The sequence below is a fragment of the Lagopus muta genome, chromosome 2 (genome assembly GCF_023343835.1).
Source record: "Lagopus muta isolate bLagMut1 chromosome 2, bLagMut1 primary, whole genome shotgun sequence".
In the NCBI taxonomy this organism is placed as follows: Eukaryota; Metazoa; Chordata; class Aves; order Galliformes; family Phasianidae; genus Lagopus; species Lagopus muta.
Genome location: NC_064434.1, coordinates 44,428,555 through 44,447,530, shown reverse-complemented (window position 1 = coordinate 44,447,530; position 18,976 = coordinate 44,428,555). Strand labels below are relative to the sequence as shown.

General features: G+C 42.7%; 2 protein-coding genes across 2 annotated transcripts in view; both read right to left on the bottom strand.

Moving 5' to 3' along the window:
• Positions 1–18,976, bottom strand: part of RPF2 (ribosome production factor 2 homolog) — a 242,505-nt gene that overhangs the window by 34,513 nt on the left and 189,016 nt on the right. The gene's annotated exons all lie outside the window — the stretch shown is intronic.
• AMD1 (adenosylmethionine decarboxylase 1) lies at positions 623–18,216 on the bottom strand. The gene is made up of 9 exons (XM_048937273.1): positions 17,734–18,216; positions 7,989–8,075; positions 5,986–6,112; positions 5,421–5,523; positions 4,600–4,642; positions 4,362–4,506; positions 3,519–3,611; positions 3,281–3,436; positions 623–2,776 (listed from the first exon to the last, which is right to left on the bottom strand). Exons 1-9 carry the CDS (start codon positions 17,862–17,864, stop codon positions 2,636–2,638), a joined length of 1,026 nt encoding a protein of 341 aa, XP_048793230.1. The 5' UTR covers positions 17,865–18,216; the 3' UTR covers positions 623–2,635.

The window sequence follows — 18,976 nt, the reverse complement described above, 5'->3', positions numbered from 1 at the left end:
AGCATTGCTAGATCTCTGTAAGGTGAAAGTGAAGCTGCTACTCCTACAGAACTGCTCACACGAAATCTGGAAGTTCCACTGATGCTTGTTGCCTCTGCTTAGCAATAAGACTGGCAACCACTGGTTTCCCCATCTAGTTTGTTATCCAGATTAGTATGCGTCTACTGCATCTTACGAGGCAAGTTTCATTTTGAACTCTCAAAGAGAGTCCAAGCTTAAGTACAGTAAATACACGTCAAGGTCTGTTACATAAAACCAGCAGAAGCAAGAGTTGGCTTAAATTGGAGGAATATTTTAAATATTTAATGCCAAGGGAAAAAAAAAAATACAGATTTGATTATGATAAATCTCAATTTTTTGTATTCATGTAGGCATTTTTAGCCTCAAGAACAGCTTAACACTTTCATTTGGCTACCCTGGATATGCTACCTCATTTTAAACTGGTAGCTTAAACTGAAAAAACAACTGAAAGGCATCCCCCCTACAGAGGCAAAGTGAACTTAGTCAAGTAAGTCATAAGAATTCCTTACATAAGGAATACATAAATCTATTTCAAAATTAAGCCAACTGGTATCAAAAAGCATGCGAGCACATGGGGCAGAACTGCTGGATCATCACTACAAACAATTTAAGCAAACTTTTATTGAAGCATTAAGTTGTGGTACAGATATTTTTAAATGATCAAAGTCTAACACCACAGAAATTATGAACACCATACTCCTCCCCATCCTGATCACCCCAGATAGTTCAATAATCCATTCAACAGCTTTCATTTTTATAGCCGAGGCTTATGCTTCTATGTATAAAATGTGTATTTCAGTATTACTTGAAAAGGGATCTTCAGTCTACTTGAAGGACCTCAAGCCAGATGTCAGATCAGTTGGGACAACAATTAACAAAAACCACTGCAATATTGGTCCTCAGTATTAACACCAAGAAGCATTAGTGCCATTTACAGCATGTACTTGATAACATCGGTAAAGAACATCAACAATACACTTAAAAATTCAGAGTGTTCCAACCACTTGATTTCTAACCAAGCAGACCTCAGTTTAGAAGCACTAAAAAAAAAAAAAAACAACAAAAAAACAAACTGCTTCATTTATAAATACAGAAGGAACAAAAAAAGAACCATTGCATCAAACCAGAAAGTCAAAACATTGCAAGGATAAGAGGAAAGAAAAACCCAATTTCTTAATTAATGTGCTGGTCTCACAGCTGTTAAGATCCCAGTATTTGCAAACATAACTGAAAGTCTCCCAGCTTTTTAAAGTCTGCAGTTTAGTCAATTCCCATTAATGTGACTTTGAATTACACTTATTCATGTTCTATGAATAGCATTCTACTTCACTTCTGTCCAGGTGAGCCAGACAGTTCTTGTTCTATGCCTTCACTGAATGCCCTCAAGTCACAGTAAGAGGAACCACCATAGAAATTAGGAGGAAAAAACAGATGAGATCACAACACTCAAATACAACATAAGTCACGTGCACAACAATGTCACAGGACTGTCACAAGATAGAAGCATTAGCTTTGCTTTTGGAACAACAAAATGAAGTGACACTGGACTAGCGTAGAAGCACTCTTTACAGTTACAAGTGGTAACTCGGAAGCTTTACTGAGAATAACCCAAACCAATCAACACATCAGCCTGGCAAATCCCACTCCTTTGCTAGGTCTTCCTGCCAGTGCTTGAGAGCACCAGCTTCCTAGTCATAACTGGTGATTAGGAAAGAAGATGTCTGGTGCCAATATGATCTTGCTCTTTGCAAAGCTGTCACACAACCATGCCAAAGCACTTGGATCCTGACTCAGCTCTCCCCCATCAAGTCTGACCTTTTCCAAACTCTGCCACTGTGTAGTAGTGTGACAGCTTAGGGACGTGGACAGATAAATACCAGCATTAAGCTAAGAAAAAGTTCAACCTGCATTAGTACCTGTACCCAGATGTCTAGAGGCGAAAGACCAGTGCAGCAGCCCAGTGCTACAGTATAGCTGAACAGATTCCTATAAATTTAGAGCATGAAAAGTCAGTCTGATGTAAAAATAAGACAACCACCACCTTAGTAAGTAGCAAAACAATTTGTAACTGTTTTTAAGAACTTTCTTCAAACACAAAAGTGTTACTTAGGAATCAGTTTCATTAGAAATCATACAAGCTTGTCAAAAATCATTTTAGACTGAAGTCACAACATAGATGAAAAAAAATCAATGACAATTTAACAAAGAACTGTCCCAGTGAGTAGGTTGAGGCTGAAGCCTAATGAGGACGAAAGCCTTGTCTGTGGGAAATTTTTGGCGATACCTGGAGAAAAACTATACTGTGTGTAATTCTATCTGAATCATTTTTACAAGTGTTATGTTTCATACAGTAAGATTTTTCTACATGCACTTCAATTTCACAGCAAGAGTGGCATAGAGTACCTAAACACAGAAGAGAGCATTCATGCAAGATATCTAACTCCTTGATATAATAATGCATACAATTCAAAATGGTTATACTATGATTACACCTAGGGCTTTCCACAGCTACAAGGTGGTGGCAGTGGAAAGCATGGCCCCCTGAATCAGTAACTAGAAAGCAACCACCACCTTCTCTATGGGATCTCTTTTTGCGCTTTTTCTTCATTCTTAATCAACTGTGCTGTTGCTGGCGATTCTTCGTAAAACTGGTAAAAACAAAATTGTAATCACTGAATTGAGCAATCTGGTGATCAAGACGTTTAAACCCTTCAATCTTCTGCGCGGAAGAAAACACTGTGCGACATTTAGAGCTCTAGAAAACAAGAAGAGAAGTTCACTTTTTACACTTAGCATTAAGAGATGGACTGGCACAATATGATCTAGTAATTCTGACATCTAACATGCTTTAAACTCTTGTATGATGGCTGCTCAAAGTTTTAGTCCCAAGCAACGATTCTCCTTATGTAGGGTACTGCTCATTCATGAGTCAGTTGCTGGCAGCATCACCATCAGCACTTTTACAACTGACAGCTGTAGCCAAATTCAGAAAAATGCAAGTTATGCCTACACAGATCTCCACATGAAGTCACCAGAATGCTGAATTTGAACTGCCTTGTCTTAAAATAAAGTTTCCTGGAGATCAAATTTAGTGCATGCCAAAGCAATACTGAAGATTACTTCAACTTTCTAAGTAAACTACCATACAAATGTAGAGACAGACTAGAAAACACTAGTGCCCCAGTAAAAACATCTCCAGCACTGTGTTTTGTGTCTATCTGCATTTCAGGAGCTAACAAGCTATTGCATGGGGACTCACCTGATTAACAAAGAGGGTTGTTACAAATTTTCCTGGCTTGAAAACCTCTACAACTTTTCTAATCAGGTCATCATAAGAAGTTTGACTTATGTTTGTTTCAAAACTAACGTAAGAGAATTCTGGTTCTGGAGTGATGTGAATAGTCCAGTAAGTTCCCTGAAGAAAAAAAGAAAAGGTTATTATCACAAAATAAGTAAAACTGAAAAATTGTATTAAGGTGAGCAAGTGAGAAACTTACATCCGATTTCATCCCATTCATTGAATACCCACAAGGATTGAACATTGTAGCATCAATAACAGAACCTGGTATCAGGTCACGAATTCCACTCATCTGAAAGAGAAGTTGAAATCACACATCTCTGTAAGTTTGTTCATTTAACTCAGAACAAATATTAATTTAGGAACAGGACACCAGAATTCTTCCAGTAACAGATCAGTTTGATATTATGTACCACTGTAGAGAAACTTGCTTTTCATCTTCTCATTTATCTGGCGAGTGCTGAGCTGCATACAAGTTATTGCATACTTTGAACTTACAGAACCAAACTGCATAGCAGCAAGAGGGAGCAACTTTGAATTACAGCACATTAAGTGCATCTGCAACTTATGCAAAATGGAGCACCTAGTCAACCAGTAAACAGCCTTCAGTTTGTGGACACATTCACTCTGGAGTGTGAACGTACTTCCTTCTACTGCATGAATAAAGCAGAATCCAAGGGATTCCCCTCAAAGTACTTGAGCCACAGAATAATTTCTACAGCAAATACAGTAATGAGAATCAAAACTTAAGAGCAGAAAACCAGATAAAGTCAGTGTATTTTATCAGTGAAACTTGTTCTCTCCACCCTCCAGGGGAGGAAACTTCCAGTCACCCAAAGCACTGCAAATTGCTCTTTTCCATAGATTAAAATGAGGACAGAAGTTACAGAGCTAAACCCATTTGACCAAAACACCAAAGCTCCAAAACATTAACCTGATTTTTTAAGGCTTTTCTCAACAATAAAATAAAGCTTATAAATACAAGGAAAGCATTGCCTACTTTCAACCACTCCTAAAGCATTTAGTTTTCAAGCACACATACACGAGTGACATCATTTGCAGTAACACCATCTTTCATGTAGAACTGGTCCATCACTACTGGGTCAAGCTCACTCATCAGAATTTCCAGTGTCTGATCAGGCTGATTGGATATCCGACTCTCTGGGAAATCCAGGGTGTACAGGTACCTGTGTATGATACAAATCACTTCTGTAATCAGTATGATCAGCACCAAGTTCAGCTGTCAGCCCCAAAGATATTCAAGTTCTTGTAATACATACCAGCAATCAGAATTCATACGTCCCATGCAATAAGCTGCTCCATCTAGTCAAGACAAAAAGGCTCCAGTTAACATACCACAGCAGACAGCTTACATAATACTGGCCTCACTTCACATTAAGGATAGTGTCTCTCACAACACACCAATTGACACAGCTAACATCTGTATCAAATAAGTAGGCATTTAACTTCAGAAGCATTAGGCCAATAGCCGGAAGAACAGGCTCCTTCAGGTGGTCTGAGCACCCCAATATGGAGCCTGCTTATAGCTTTGACTGCACACATGCAGATATGCAAGATTTGTGCTTTTATTTGCTAAGCACTCAGTACTACAGCTTCCACATTGTCTCAAAAAAACCTTTTCTGCCAGTATTTAAAAATCAAAGTTCCAGGCTTTAGATTCCATTTAATAAAATGCTCAAATTAAATCTTTAATGCAGTACAGTGACTATTCAGAACAGCTTACATTTTTCTTCACTGTATTGGTTGTTACATTACTACTCCATCTTTGCAGTGAGGCTTTTGGAGTCTAAGAGCTGAATTTTGCAGACTTATTTACTCTATCCCTGCATATCATCAAGTTAAGAGAAGGTGTTACATGTCAAGCTTAGGAGATTTTAAATTTGATTTTAGTGAGTATCAAGAAATTCTTTATAGCTTTTTCATCTGCATGCTATTGAAGCTTGTGCCAGCTGCAGAACTGCAAGATCTGCTAAATGAATGGCCTCAAAAGTCTATGTATTATCACGCCACTTGTTGCTTCTCACTTCATATCAATGCTTTACACAAGCTGTGCAACCTCACTGTAGTTTCATATGCTTACTTGGGAAAATTTCATTAAGAAACTCCACTTCTTCCTGGAAATTCCTATGTGGGTACTCCTGGTGGGAAGGCTTCATGAAATTCTTACGTGAATAAAAGAAGCTCTGAAAAAAATAAAAGTATATGTTAAATATCAAATATCTGCCTACAACTTAAAACCTAGAAGCAATTTAGAAAATTTAATATAAGCTTTCACAGGACATGACTTCTCCACATCAAAAATGCTGCTAGATATTTGTTTATTCCTAGCATGATTAGTAAGCTACAGGAGAGAGCTGACTTCTGAATTGGTTTTCCACAAAAAAAATCCAATTATTTCAGCACTGACTATAGAGGCATGGAAGTTCTTCATCTCTAAGTAACCTTAACTCAGCACAGTAGCATTTATAAGTAAGAGATCTTTAAAAGGCAAATAGAAGGCTAAATTCCATAGCAGAGCAAACAGTCATATAACCTATTCTAGGAAGCAAACACCTAAGAAATACTTGAAATAAGGAAAACAGATTTGAAATGGTAATAAAAGGCTTGCTGTCTGTTTTAAGGGAGATGCATTTTTAGCACTTTACCTGAATTGAGTCAAACCCACTGTACTCCCTAGCAAGCTCCAACAGGGGAACCAGTGCTTGCAGTAAGAGGGTGGTACCACACGTCTTCAAAATGAAACGTCTCTTGGAGACAAACATGCTACTCTCACTGTAAAAGCAATGAGAAAAAGACATTAAACACTTAGCACAACGCAGGAGACAAAGGTTAGGTCTTGGTTCCTATCCCAACCACATGCATTACTGCAAATGAACATTCAGTATACAGGACATTAACATGCTTGGCAAATTGATTAAATCAGTAAAGTTTAACAAACATATGAGAGCTGTTACGATTTCCTATAGCCATTACTTGCTCTAGCTGCATGATATTATGCAGCTACTGCCCTGCAGGAAAAGACCTACATGCATTACTTGTCCTCAGTCTACTCAAGAAACACGGGTGCTGAGAAGCAGGTACACAACAAATGAGCCACGAAGATGATCAGGGGGCTGGAGCACCTCCCCTACAAAGACAGGCTGAGGGAGCTGGGCTTGTTCAGCCTGGAGCAAAGGCTGCAGGGTGACCTCACTGCAGCCTTTCAATACATAAAGGGAGCCTACAAACAGGAGGGGAATCAACTCTTCGAAAGGGTTGATAACAGCAGGACAAGGGGAAATGGTTTGAAGTTGAGGGAGGGGAGATTTAGGTTGGATGGCAGGGGGAAGTTCTTTACAGAGAGAGTGGTGAGGTACTGGAACAGGCTGCCCAGAGAGGCTGTGGATGCCCCGTCCCTGGAGGTGTTCAAGGCCAGACTGGATGGGGCCCTGGGCAGCCTGGTCTAGCATTAAAAGGGGAGGTTGGTGGCCCTGCATGTGGCAGGAGATTCATTATCCTTGAGGTCCCTTCCAACCCTGGCCATTCTGTGATTCTAGATGCAGAATGGAGTCAAACTTCAAAAATCTGACCTCAGCTAAAATAAAGCTATCAAGAAAGTCAGCCCAGAGAGAAGCAAAATCCTTACAGAAATTAATACTATGTCTGCCTGCATCTTTTAAGACATCTGACTACTAGCAAGTGATTAATCAGCACCTGCCCACAGAAATCACAGGTTATAAGCACAGTCCTGTAATATGCCTTACGCAGAAGATAAAGTTTACATACCACTGACTTCTTTAAGTCAGATACAGAACTACAAGCCCACCGAACTGAAGATTATCATTGATGCTACATCCACTTAAAGTGTATAGCAAGTGCTTTCTCAGCAAATAGAGGATAAATCTGGCTTAAATAGTTTTAACTCAACTTAGATTCCTGGTTAAGAATACAAAGTAAAGGTTATATTTTACCTAGGATATAGGAGTTACTTCAGAATTATTATTATTTTTTTTTAATACAAAGGTTGCAGAAAGAAGACTTCAGCAGTTTTTGACACTTTGCTCTTAACCCAGCCTTCCTTTCCAGACAGGCTTTCAGAGTACAAAAGCTTCAGATTTTGTAATCTGAAGTAAAGCAGAGAATGTCACTGTGTCTGACAAGTTCACACAGAAAAAAGCATGAAAGTATTTTCAAGATGAAAAACATGGCAAAAGGCCAACTGCTGTGCGAGGCCAAAATCCCAAGATTTCAGAAAGATACATTTTTACAAGTATTCTTTATGGTAATGTATTATCTGTCTTTAAAGCCAATTTATTGATAGTTTTTGTTGACCAAAACTAACACTTACACGCACTGTTTTGCTGAAGTGTTCCTAAAATTTGAGTAGATTTTTACTTGGAGACTTCTTTATCCCAGGACAAAAATTCAATGATCAGGTGCAGAAATGCCACAGCAAGTAAAAACTAATCACAGTTAACAATCATGAAAACATTCCTGTTACTGAACAGAAGCATGATAGTACTACAGTTAGCATGCCCTTGCAAACTGTAGCTGTTAAGGACAGGATCTTAACCCAAGATTGGATTATCAGCCAAACATCATTTCCCATACAACAGCTTTAACATTTTTAGCTATTGGGCTCTTTAAGAAGCAGTTATAATGGGCTTACCTGAGTACATAAGCTTCCTGCTTGTCAGTTTTTGTCACACTTATGATCAAACAATGCACATTCTCCAGAAGTTTGTCCCACTCAATCCTGTAAAGAAATTACAACAGAGTCAAAACAGGTTAAACCAAAGCTTTCTGGAACACCGGATAAAAATGTATCACAAAAAGGATTGTAACTGTTATTGTCTCCTTTCATGCTCACAGATGCAACAATTCTTCATGTAGGAACCATGAACCCAACAGAAATGCTATTCAATTCTTAGCTCTCAATGGCGAAATTTGAGTTTTCCACAGGAACCATTAAAATAATCTGCTGCAGGGGTGCAACTATCAAACAACAGTGCCAAGACTCTAACAAGGCAGGTGTAATGCTATAATGGGATGATAATAGCACAGTGGCAAAGTCTTTGGCTACAGTGAATGTGAACAAGCCCAAATGCAGCAGCCAAGGGTTCAGAAATGAAGGAAAAGAGCTGCTTATCTTTGGAAGGCCTCAGGTAAGCAGGGATCTCCAGCAAGATACTTTAACTTCCATTGCCAACCCTTAAATGATGTCTGCAAGGGGGTGGATCCTGGCTTCACCCCTTCTAGTCACTCAGGTGCACTGCATACAGCTGAGCTCCTTTGGGTTGGCTCTGCCTTCCACCAGGTGCTCAATCACTGTTTCAGGCCATGGCTTAGCATTTCTGCTACAGCAAGTTAAACATTACATCCTCCACGTAGGAAAAGGAGAAAACTCAATGTTATAACAATGTATGCTTTAAGTTGAATCTTCACATACTTTCAATTCCAGGAGCCACTGGTAGCCATCAGAGCAACACAACAGTACATTATCATTAAGAGGTTACATCTGTTCAACTTGGAATCAAGTTCATAATTTTAATGAAAATCAGCCCTAAGAAATAATACATCTTAATGGCCTGAATTCCTCTTTGATCAATATGGATAATAGAATTCCTTCTACTTCCAGAAGATGTTGATTCAACATCTGCTAGATTTCACCATGATGGTATATATTATTTCAATTCTTGACTGTCATTATTCATTCTGAGAGAAATTCTACTAGCAAACTGAAAATTCAAAAGGCACAAATGAAGCAAAAAAAAAAACAAAAAAAAAACTTCCAAGCACTCACAAGAAGCTACAGACTTGCAAAAAAACCAAAAACAAAACAAAAAAAACCACCCTCAACTATTGTCACTTCAGTCTTATATCTATTAGTAGAATCCAATACAGCAGTAAAATTTGCTATGGGACAGATACAACTTCACAAGGTCACAAAATTACAAGACTGTCACAGCTTCCCATTTCTCCCTTCCCACAGCATATTCCAACTGTAGGTTTGGGCTGGCTCCTGCTTGGACCTGTTATGAGCCAAGGAATCTACTAACCCAGCATATAAGTAAGTTACCCACCAGGTCACAGAGCTGAAGCAACTATGAGAACTAAAACCCTTTTACCAGCTGGTAAAGGGTAGACAACTCTTCACAGCTGGGGGACTGAGGGAAACACTTTTCTTCCAATCACCACACAAGCTCCCAGATGAGCTCAGCTGTCCCTGTAACTGTCAGCCTAATCCTCAGGGGTCAGACCTTCTTTCCCTTTGGCACTGCAAAAGCTTGATAGCTGTACTTCAGGACAAAGCACTCGCTGTTAATTCTAGCAGCAGGGTTGTTCCAGCAGCTCCAAATCTTTCCCCTTAAGGGAAAAAGAAGTCAATTTGCTGGAGTGAAACTTCAATGCAAAGCTGAAGTTTTAGGTTCTCCTATCTCCCAGCTGTAGTCCAGATGCTCTTTGCTTCCTAAGCACCCTGGTACATAAATGCCTCATTTTTCCCCTCACTTGAGGATGCCTCCTGATCTGAATTCTGCACTTCTGCTAATCGAGGATTTTTTTCCCCTTTTAAAGTCTGCATTGCACTAAACCAGTGTAAGTCATCCAGAACATGCTTAGCTTACAGACTGTATCCTTCTTTTAGGAAAGAGTGAAGCTATGAGAAGTGACTTTAAAAGAACCCTCTCCACCTTTAAATCTCTCATGATTAGGTGCACATCTGATTAACTTTATGAAATCCAATTTTTAATGATCCAGATATTCAAAGCAAATTTTTCCCTACCATTCCAGTTAGTGAACCTTGATGAAATTCTGTTCAGCAACTGGAGATATGGCAGCACAGACTGCTCAAATCTGCAGATCCAGTTGATAAGCTCATTTTGAATGCACTGACACAAACTATGCCATACTATGGGCTGTGTTCCTGAAACTCAAGTTCATATGAAAATGCAACCAGTCTCTTCTCATCTCTGAGCAACCTGGCAAATGCAAAGAGTGAAACTGTTGATGTCAAACTTTTTTAATATGGTGCTGGACAACCAGGCTATTTTGGTGAGAAGAGGACTTCAGGATTTAGTCACCTTGAAGCTACAGCATACCCACATACATTTGCCAGCTTTACTGTCTTTCCTGTAACATTTTACTATACTCTTCTTGTAAACTGAACTAGGTGATGTGTTAATTGTATTTGCTATTGCAGAATAACTCCAAATCATCTCAGCAGCACTCCTGCTTATGTCCTATCTGCCCCTAATGAAACAATACTCAGAGGTCTAACACAGCATTTGGGACAGCTGAGGCATAGATCTCTTACACTGCCTGATGCTGCAGTAATTCTACTTGTACACTACCACAGATAAAATTTTTACTTGTCTGAGCATTAATGGACCTGTAACTATCTCAGACACGGCCAAAGCATAGATCTCTGGCTTCTTAGCTGGTTAAAATCTCAGAACTGTGCATGTAACCAAGAATTTTCTAACTATTACTGTACTGCAGCAATGGCCATTTCAGGAAAATAACTCCTTCAGTCATATTAGTGGAGGAAGATGCAACAATTCTAAGGTTCAAGAGCACGACAGCAAGGGATCAATATAGCACCAGTACAGTGCTGCGTGTTAAATCCAAAGCAAACCATGCAAAGGAATTCCCTATTAGGTTCATTATTACTATAGCTGGCATTTTAGTACTGCAGTGTAAACTGCAGTGGCACAACATATTACTTAAAATCTATTAAAGCTTTGCTCTACTCTTCAGTACTCCAACTACAGAAACTACAGCTAACCATATGCTGTGTTTGTGCATTCAGCTTTTACAGGAACTAATGGAGAGTTTTTCCAGTTGTTCTGATTAAGGTAGCATTGAGAAAGAAAAAGCCAACAAACTGAGCAACACACAAGATGTCGATCTTGATCCAGAAACATACATAAAACAAACAAAGGGTTGCAGCAGCCAGGATGAGACTTGGCCACATCATGAAGTTTTATGGAGATACTCACCTTATCTATATGCATTTTAAAGCAGAGCACAGGAAGCAATTACAGAAAGGCCACCACACCTCACCTCACCTCCAAATGCTGGATTTGATCCCTATATAATTAAACAAGATGACCTTTTTATTTGACACTTTTCATTGTTTTAAGCTGAGCTAGAAAACATTTGTGATTGCTCTGTTCTGCAGTCAAGGTTTACTAAGTTTAACTCTTCCTTTAATCTGCAGAATTATTCAAGAGTTTCAGCTAAGAGACAATGTTTCCCCATACACTTACCATGGGAGCAAAAATTAAGAGATGGCCTTTCAATATTATCAGTGCATGTATTACATTTAATGTGATTGTATTTTGTCAAACAAAAAACCTTGAAGTTAATAACTGTGAAAGACTTGAACATCACATCCTGTTTCATATTAAACTAAACTGTGAAGCAAAGCCTCCAACTGAAAAAGAGCCCAAGAGATTAATTTTCAATGAAATGCCATCATGGGCTTCTGCTTCTCCAAATTCCCCTTTCAAGGGGAAATGAGGATTGCATTACCATTTCCTGTATTTCTCATAAACAGCCATCAGGGCAACACCAGACACTTTGGAGCCGATCTCTCCATGAGGAAGCTAAGCACATTAGAAGACAAGACTTGAGTATCATTGGTAGCCAAGTGATTTCTGTAGCAGGCTTGCATCCACTGGAACTCCAAAGTGACAAAGTCATCTCAGATCAACAACTCGTTGTTATGTAAAGTTAGTATTACCTACTCCAAAGTGATAAAATCCTGTTTCTTAATTATCAAACAGCAGACACTCACTGAAGGTCAGAAGCTTCTCCAATAGGCATGCAACGTGCATCTTAAATGGCTGCATGTGCCCAGAGAATACCAAATGAAATGAATACATGTACTCAAGGGTAAACAACTGTCCATGCTTAAATGTTAGAAAGCTGCTTGTTCTTTACTTGACTATCAGAAGGTATAGAAAATATATTTTAGCAATCTACTCCTACATCCTACACTATCAGCAGACTGTTTCAGGCCAACGAGGAAGGGAGTGATAGTGTTCATGGAGTTCTAGATCTCCTAAATCAACTTGTTCCTGTAAACAGTCAGCAGCCTCCACAAACATACACCCTTCCCAGCCCTTTCAGCATCTTTCTCATGGAGCCCAAACAGCACTGTGTGAAAGTTGTTCTGTAGTAGGGCAGGAATTCTTTGGGAAAACAAAACTTCTAAAAATAAGACAACTGACAAATGTGTAGCAATCAAAGTAATAACCAATTTTACCTTGTACTTGACTGTTGAGATCTTGTTTAAAATCAAGTATTGAGCTATGGAGTAATACCTTTCATTCCCTCCACCTGTTACCTCCTAAATATTTACCTCATTAACAGACCACAGTTCAGCAGGCAGTATCCTGTCAGTACTCTGATCCAGACCATGGGTAAGTGTAATGCTCAGTCCAAGCCACCCATGCACAGTTAGCATAGAAGCTGACTGAATGCCAGTATCAGAGCTGCAACACCACATAAAATTATTTTGAAACAGGTAGAAGTAGTAACTGCCAACTACTCAAATCACAAGCTTCTTAAAGCATCTCTAGCAGCTCATGTGTTTTTTTTTTCTGAGCAGAATGACAGATGCATGTTAATTATTTCCTATTAAAATTATAATTTAGCTTATAGATTGCTGTTGAATATAGACTTCCTTGAATCATATATACTCAAGGCACTTCCAACATGATAATTTTACTTCTGCAGTATCTGTGGGGCACACAAGACCCACACACCCTCCACATGGCTTTGAAAATAGATACACAAGAACTCTACATTTCCCTTATCTTAAGCCTAAAACTTTTCCAAGGACATGCATGTAGTCTTGAGGTGAAAGGCAAGCACTTGAATAGAAAGTCATATCCACATCACAAGCAACTCCACCACACACTTTTAGCTAGAAGATTCTGAGCCAACTAGTAAAGATAATAATTCCCCAAGGACTCCAGGATATTTCAGCCAGGGCACAAAAGAGACCACAGATTTGAAGGCTGTGTATTGCTACTGTCACAGATCCTTTATTACTGTTGCTACAGCAGTATACAAGGAACACTGACTTCTGTACATCACCTCCAGAGATATTTGAGGGGCATTTGTCTGTTGAGGAGACAAAGGAGATCACATACCTGTCACTCAAGATGTTTCAGGAAGCATAATCCCCAACCAGCACATTAGGATTTCAGCAGAAGTCTTGCATGCAACATTTAAGGCAAGTTTGAGTCTAACTTTCTCCAGAAGGAACACACTGTAAGGCAGCAACTGTCTGCCACAGGCATCGAGCCTTCCTGCTCTCCTGGCTGAATAAACAGTCATTAGGAAAGTCATTTTAAGAACACACCAGTAGCCACAAGTTTAAAGAGGTTTATGAAGTGCTTATGACAGGAAGTAACTAACCAAATGCTGAAGCTTCAGCAGTAAGGCAGGAAAATACCAAACGGCCTCCAATGGAAGTCTTAGTTTTCTGCAAGCATAATCATGGTCAGTAGCAGTGAGCATAAAAGGGCTTGGCTTGTTTCCTTTGTGTGAAGCTATTCTTTAACTGAGCATTATAAGCAAATATTTTATCTGCCATTTTGAACTTGTCTGCAATAGGGGAAGACTGAATTCTTAGGTAAAGTTCTCCAGATTATCTTTTATGTCCATGTGAAATAAGCTTATAGAGCAGAGACAGGATCCTGCCTCCCTGTACAACCCTGCCTCCCTTGCCACTGCACACATCACATGCCACAGGCAGTAGTGCTACACTTCTGTCAGAGCCTCCCAGGAGTAAGAGCACAGAAGGCTCGCAGCCCAGCCTTCCTGCACCTTTGCTGTTTGAAGGAACATGCAATAACACTACCAAGCTTTGCAGGACTGTGGGAGTTGACTCAGGCTAGAGGGCGTAGTACAAAGCAAGTACTTACAGGACTTCCATCAGATGCTTGCCTTCGCTGTAGCTTAGCAGTTCTCATCTGGCGTAGAATGAGAATTTCACTGTAATCTGTATCACCCCATATTGCTCATTACTGCACTGCTCTTTCTCCAGTTCCTTATCTTTTGTCCAAGTACATACAAATAACTAAATTAAAGGTTCGTAAGTATCTCAATTTTGAATGCTTGAGATGTGGACTCCTAAATACTAGAATCCTTAGCCTACGGCTCCAAACTTGTGTGCATTCGAGACAGGAAGCCCAGAGGCTTAGCTGCACTCTCATCTGAAGGCATAAGCTGCTTTCTTTGCTGTGGGGACAGTGAAAACGCTACTCGGTCATCACAGAATTCCACTCACAGCATGGTCATCATGTTTCCAGCAGAACGTCATTTTTATAGTTGAAGACTGTTTTTAACAAACGTGCTTTGCATAGCACAGTGAGAACCAAGGTAGCGCAAATGACCAAAGCCACAAAAACGTTAACTCCATTTCTCAGTATGAGTGTGGCAGGCATCTCCAGCTGCTTGTCATTAATTCAATGACAGGACCTTTTTGCAGAACTCATCAGCAGACAAAGAAAAAGCCCCCACACCTCCGCAAATTAAAGCCCATATTAATCCATTTTCTTCTAGTTTTTAGCTGGGACTCTAACTGAAGGTATCAGAACAATACATTTCATATCTATTTCATACTATTCTCTAAAAAGCAGCCTTGCCCAAAGGAGAAAAAGATGTCATAACTTCATTAACCAGTTCTTGAACCTTTGCCTTCGCAGCTGGTAATATCCAAAGACTTCAAACTATCTGATCCCTAGCAAGGGCACACAACATGGAAATTCTTGGCTTTGAACACCGGCTTAGTCATTCTGTGGATGAATAGCTGACATTTCACTACTAAGCAGGTACAATACAAAAGGCAAGCTCAACTGGTTTGCAACTTGACTCTAATTTAGCTATTGTTCTACAGTTTCAGCTTTGATTTCAAACTGTTCAAACGAGCTTATTCAATTGCCTTTATGGAATTAACATAGCAGGGTACACCGCATTCAGAATTTTCTCATTTGCCTCTATCAGCTGTAGTGAAAGTAATTTAGGGCCAACAACTCTCAAAAAGATTGTTAATAAAACTTTGTTTCATGCTAGCAACACAGTATCACTGATTGTTATCCCTAAATGCAGGTTAACAGCGCATCTCAGATGTCACACCTTCCTACCAAAAAAGGTAGACAGCTTCTATCAGCATCCTGCATTAAGATGCAATTAACACAAATGCCTTCAAAGCTCCCTCCCCGTTCTCAAATGTGTTAAAAGCCACATGTTTCATAGTTAACAGTTTGTATTTACCCTATTAAAATTTTATGGCCATATCTAAGCACTGTGAAGGAGCTGCCCAAGTACTTGCCTTCCATTCCATTAAGTTGTATTAAGCAGCCTTAAAAACCAGGTTTGCTGGTTTGTAGATGGGAGCTTCACATCACAAATGAAACAGAGCATGAATGTGTCAATGAAGAAATAATTTGCAGAATGCCACCTCTAAACCAGAAGTTCTGTAAATTCCAATACCAGCATATGAACACAAAAATCAAATTTTTGGAAGTTTTCATATTTAAAATAAGTTAAATACAGCAGAAACCCTGAAGTGCCTACATAACACTTAAGATCACCTGTAATAATTTCAGCTAGAATTTGCTCTTCCAGGGTTGCCTGGACATTGGCTACGCAAGTTCAAACTTTATATTTGCTATACCTCTTAAGTAATAACAAACGTATAATCACATCTCATCATTTCCATGCTAAGCACATTATTCAAAAAAGGTCTCAACAGCTTTATATGTCAGAGTTACATGAATAAACTGCCTCAGCACCAGGCCAGAGGCAAACATCTATGCTGCACTGCTTCTGTCATAGCAGAAACGAAGCTTCTGGTAGCTGGGAGCTAGTGACATAGACACATGTGCACACACGCAGGATGCCCATTATTTTAGGAGAGGCTGTTATCTGCTCACTTTCAGATAGCTTTTATTCAGACCTTTAGACAGCTAATTCTACTAATACATTTACAAAGGGAATCTGCTGAGAAACGCTGAAACAAAGGAAAAGACAAACAGCACAAGCTGAGTACGCACCTTTGACTGTAGATGCTGCCTTCATTACCATATCCCATACATTAAACATATCACAACATCTCATCTGAGCATCCTCAAGAAAGACCACTGGCTAACAGCAATACATGCAAGCAGATCTGGATATAGCACAAGCACCAGATTCTCTGAGTGCCATCCCAACCCATTAATTCAGTCTTACCAGACCTACAATGGCCTAACAGAAGTGAGCCTTAGCATTTGCCTCGCATGCTAAAGACAAAACAGCATTTTTAACTACGTGAATCCATCACATCTGCATGCAAATCTTGTGCCTCCTACAAACTTGTACGTGGTCCTGAGCCCATTCTAGGGCAAGTAAGCAGATTTTGCTTTCATTTCAGGCTTGCTGCAGCCATTTTCTGACACTTCCAGGGTGCTTGTGCCACAGTACCATATTCAGCAGCTCTACAGTTGGACCTCTTATTACAGGGATAGGCATCCCAGTCGACCCAGGCAGCTCTCTTTATGAAGTACCGTACTGGTGAGCTACAGAACAACCACCCGACGCCTGCTCTACCCGATGGGGTTTCCACAAGGCACCCCGTGACCATCAGACCCGGCATTAACGAGGGCCCGGCTCAGCCGCAGCGGAAGGAAAGCCGTCCCCTGACCCCGAGGCCGACTCAGGAGCACGTGCGCAGCCGAAGCCGTGCGGGCCCGGGCCTTTCTTCCTGCCTCGCTGGGTGGCAGTGAAAGAAGCGCACATTCTTCAGATACCCATTGGGTGACAGGCAGGGGCCCACCCCTGCGCGGCGCCCAGTTCTCATTGGCTTGAACTTGTCAATGGGGGAGAAAAAAAAAAAAGGAGAGAGAGGCAGCGCGCCTGGGAGCAGCGCCAAGAAACTCACGTGTAAGCGGCGGCTCCGGCCACACTTCTGCGGGAGGAGCCCCCCCGCTCCCCCGCCCGCCTCCCTCCGTGCCTACCGCGCCACGGGGCCGCCGGAGAGACCGGCCGCGAGGGACCCACCTCCCTCACGGCAGCCGGAGCCCCGTCCCCGCGGGCGGCCTTCCCCGGCCCGCCTCCGCTCAGCCCGCCGCACGTCGCCGGCAGCGCCCCGCGCTGTCAGAGGGACGAGGAGCGGCGAGGCCCGCCGCCCTCAGGGCGCGCGCGCGGCCGCCGCCACCAACGGCTCCCGCTCCCGGCGGCCCGGAACCAACAGCCGTCCGCCCGCACACGGCCATTACCCGCGGCGCTGCCGCCACCACGCCCGGGCCGCGTGCGCGCCGGCCGCTGCCCTCCTCCCCACCATCCCTCCCCGCCTCCCTCCCTCCCGCGGCCGTTACGGCGGCTCTCCCCTCTCCCTCCCGCGGCCGCTCCCGGACCTGGGTATGGTGCGGAGGTCGCCGGACCCCTTGCTCTGGTGCGGCTCCTGCGGCGCGGGCTGCTGCCGGGCGAACCACACCTCCAGCAGCTTCTCGGTCCCTTCGAAGAAGTGTGCACCGTTCTCCTTCATGGTGAGACAACTCGGCAACCAACAACCACAGAAATTAACGGCGACCCCACCGCCGCCCCCCGGCTCCCGCTCCGTCTCGGGCGGGCTTCACCTTCTGGGGCTGTTGTGGCTTTTTTTTTTTTTTTTTCAATATTAATTTAAGAAAAAAAAAGAAAAAAGAAAAAAAAAAAAGATTTTTTTTAAGCCACCCTGAATGCGCGGCGGCGAGCGCGGCGTGAGCGTATGTGAGAGGGTTACAGTCCGGGCGGGCGGGCGGTGCGGTTCCTTGTAGTCCGTGTTCCCCTGTTACAGAGAAGAGCGGTGAGCGAGCGCTAGCTAATGTCGCCGGCCATACTGTGTAAGCGAGGGGCTGTGCGCACTCCGCCGCCTTTATAGCTCGCAGGATCGCGGGGGCACACCGCGCGGCTGCGCGTTTGCCATTGGCCGGCCGCCTCTCAGGTCCGCCTTTCCTCGCTTCTGATAGGGCGGAGGGGACGCCCGTCAAAGGCTATGCCGGTTCGCTGCCCCACCCACTGCAGCCCGCCCGCTCAGCCTGGAGGAGCGGGAGCGCGGGGCTGGGGCTAGGGCTGAGGCAGCGCCCGGTACCGCGGCTGGGCCCGGCTGGCCCTCGCCGCCCCTAAACGGGATAGCGGGCTGAGGGCGGCTGGGAGCGATCGGAGCCGGGAGACCCGGGGAAGCTGAAGCTGAAGCAGCGGAGTGCTGCAAAGGGACGCCCGCATAGCTTCGGGGCGCTCCAAGAGACGGCTGTTGCTGCTCCCCGCGCCGTGAGAGGAAGCGAGGAGTTACCTCAGCGCCCGGGCGTGCGACGGGGCCCGCTGGGGACGGGCAGCCGTGCCGGGCACCTTGTGGAACGAACCGTGCGGCTGTGCAGTCCTTTAAAACGTATTTTCAACACCGTTACGATAAGCCCTGCCTTATAACGCTGCGTAGCGCAAGGAAAGCCCTGCAGTTGAGCAGCCGTAGAGCAAAAAGCCGTTGAGCCCCGGCGGACTCCGTCCGGCGGCGGGGGCAGAGGCCCGATGGATGGGCGCTGCCGAGAGGCGCCGGGACGGCAAGGCTCGGCTCAGGGGGCGGCCCCACAGGGTGGCTCTCACAGGGTGACTCAACGGCGT

Bases quoted from the DNA above. Each gene is read 5' to 3' on its own strand.
- AMD1 (XM_048937273.1), bottom strand. From the start codon at position 17,864: ATGAAGGAGAACGGTGCACACTTCTTCGAAGGGACCGAGAAGCTGCTG. The intron at 5,524-5,985 runs GTAAAGTGCTAA...TATTTTTTTCAG, and splicing joins GTGGGTTTGACTCAATTCAG to AGCTTCTTTTATTCACGTAA. The intron at 3,437-3,518 runs GTAAGTTTCTCA...TTTTTTCTTCAG, and splicing joins TGAATGGGATGAAATCGGAT to GGAACTTACTGGACTATTCA.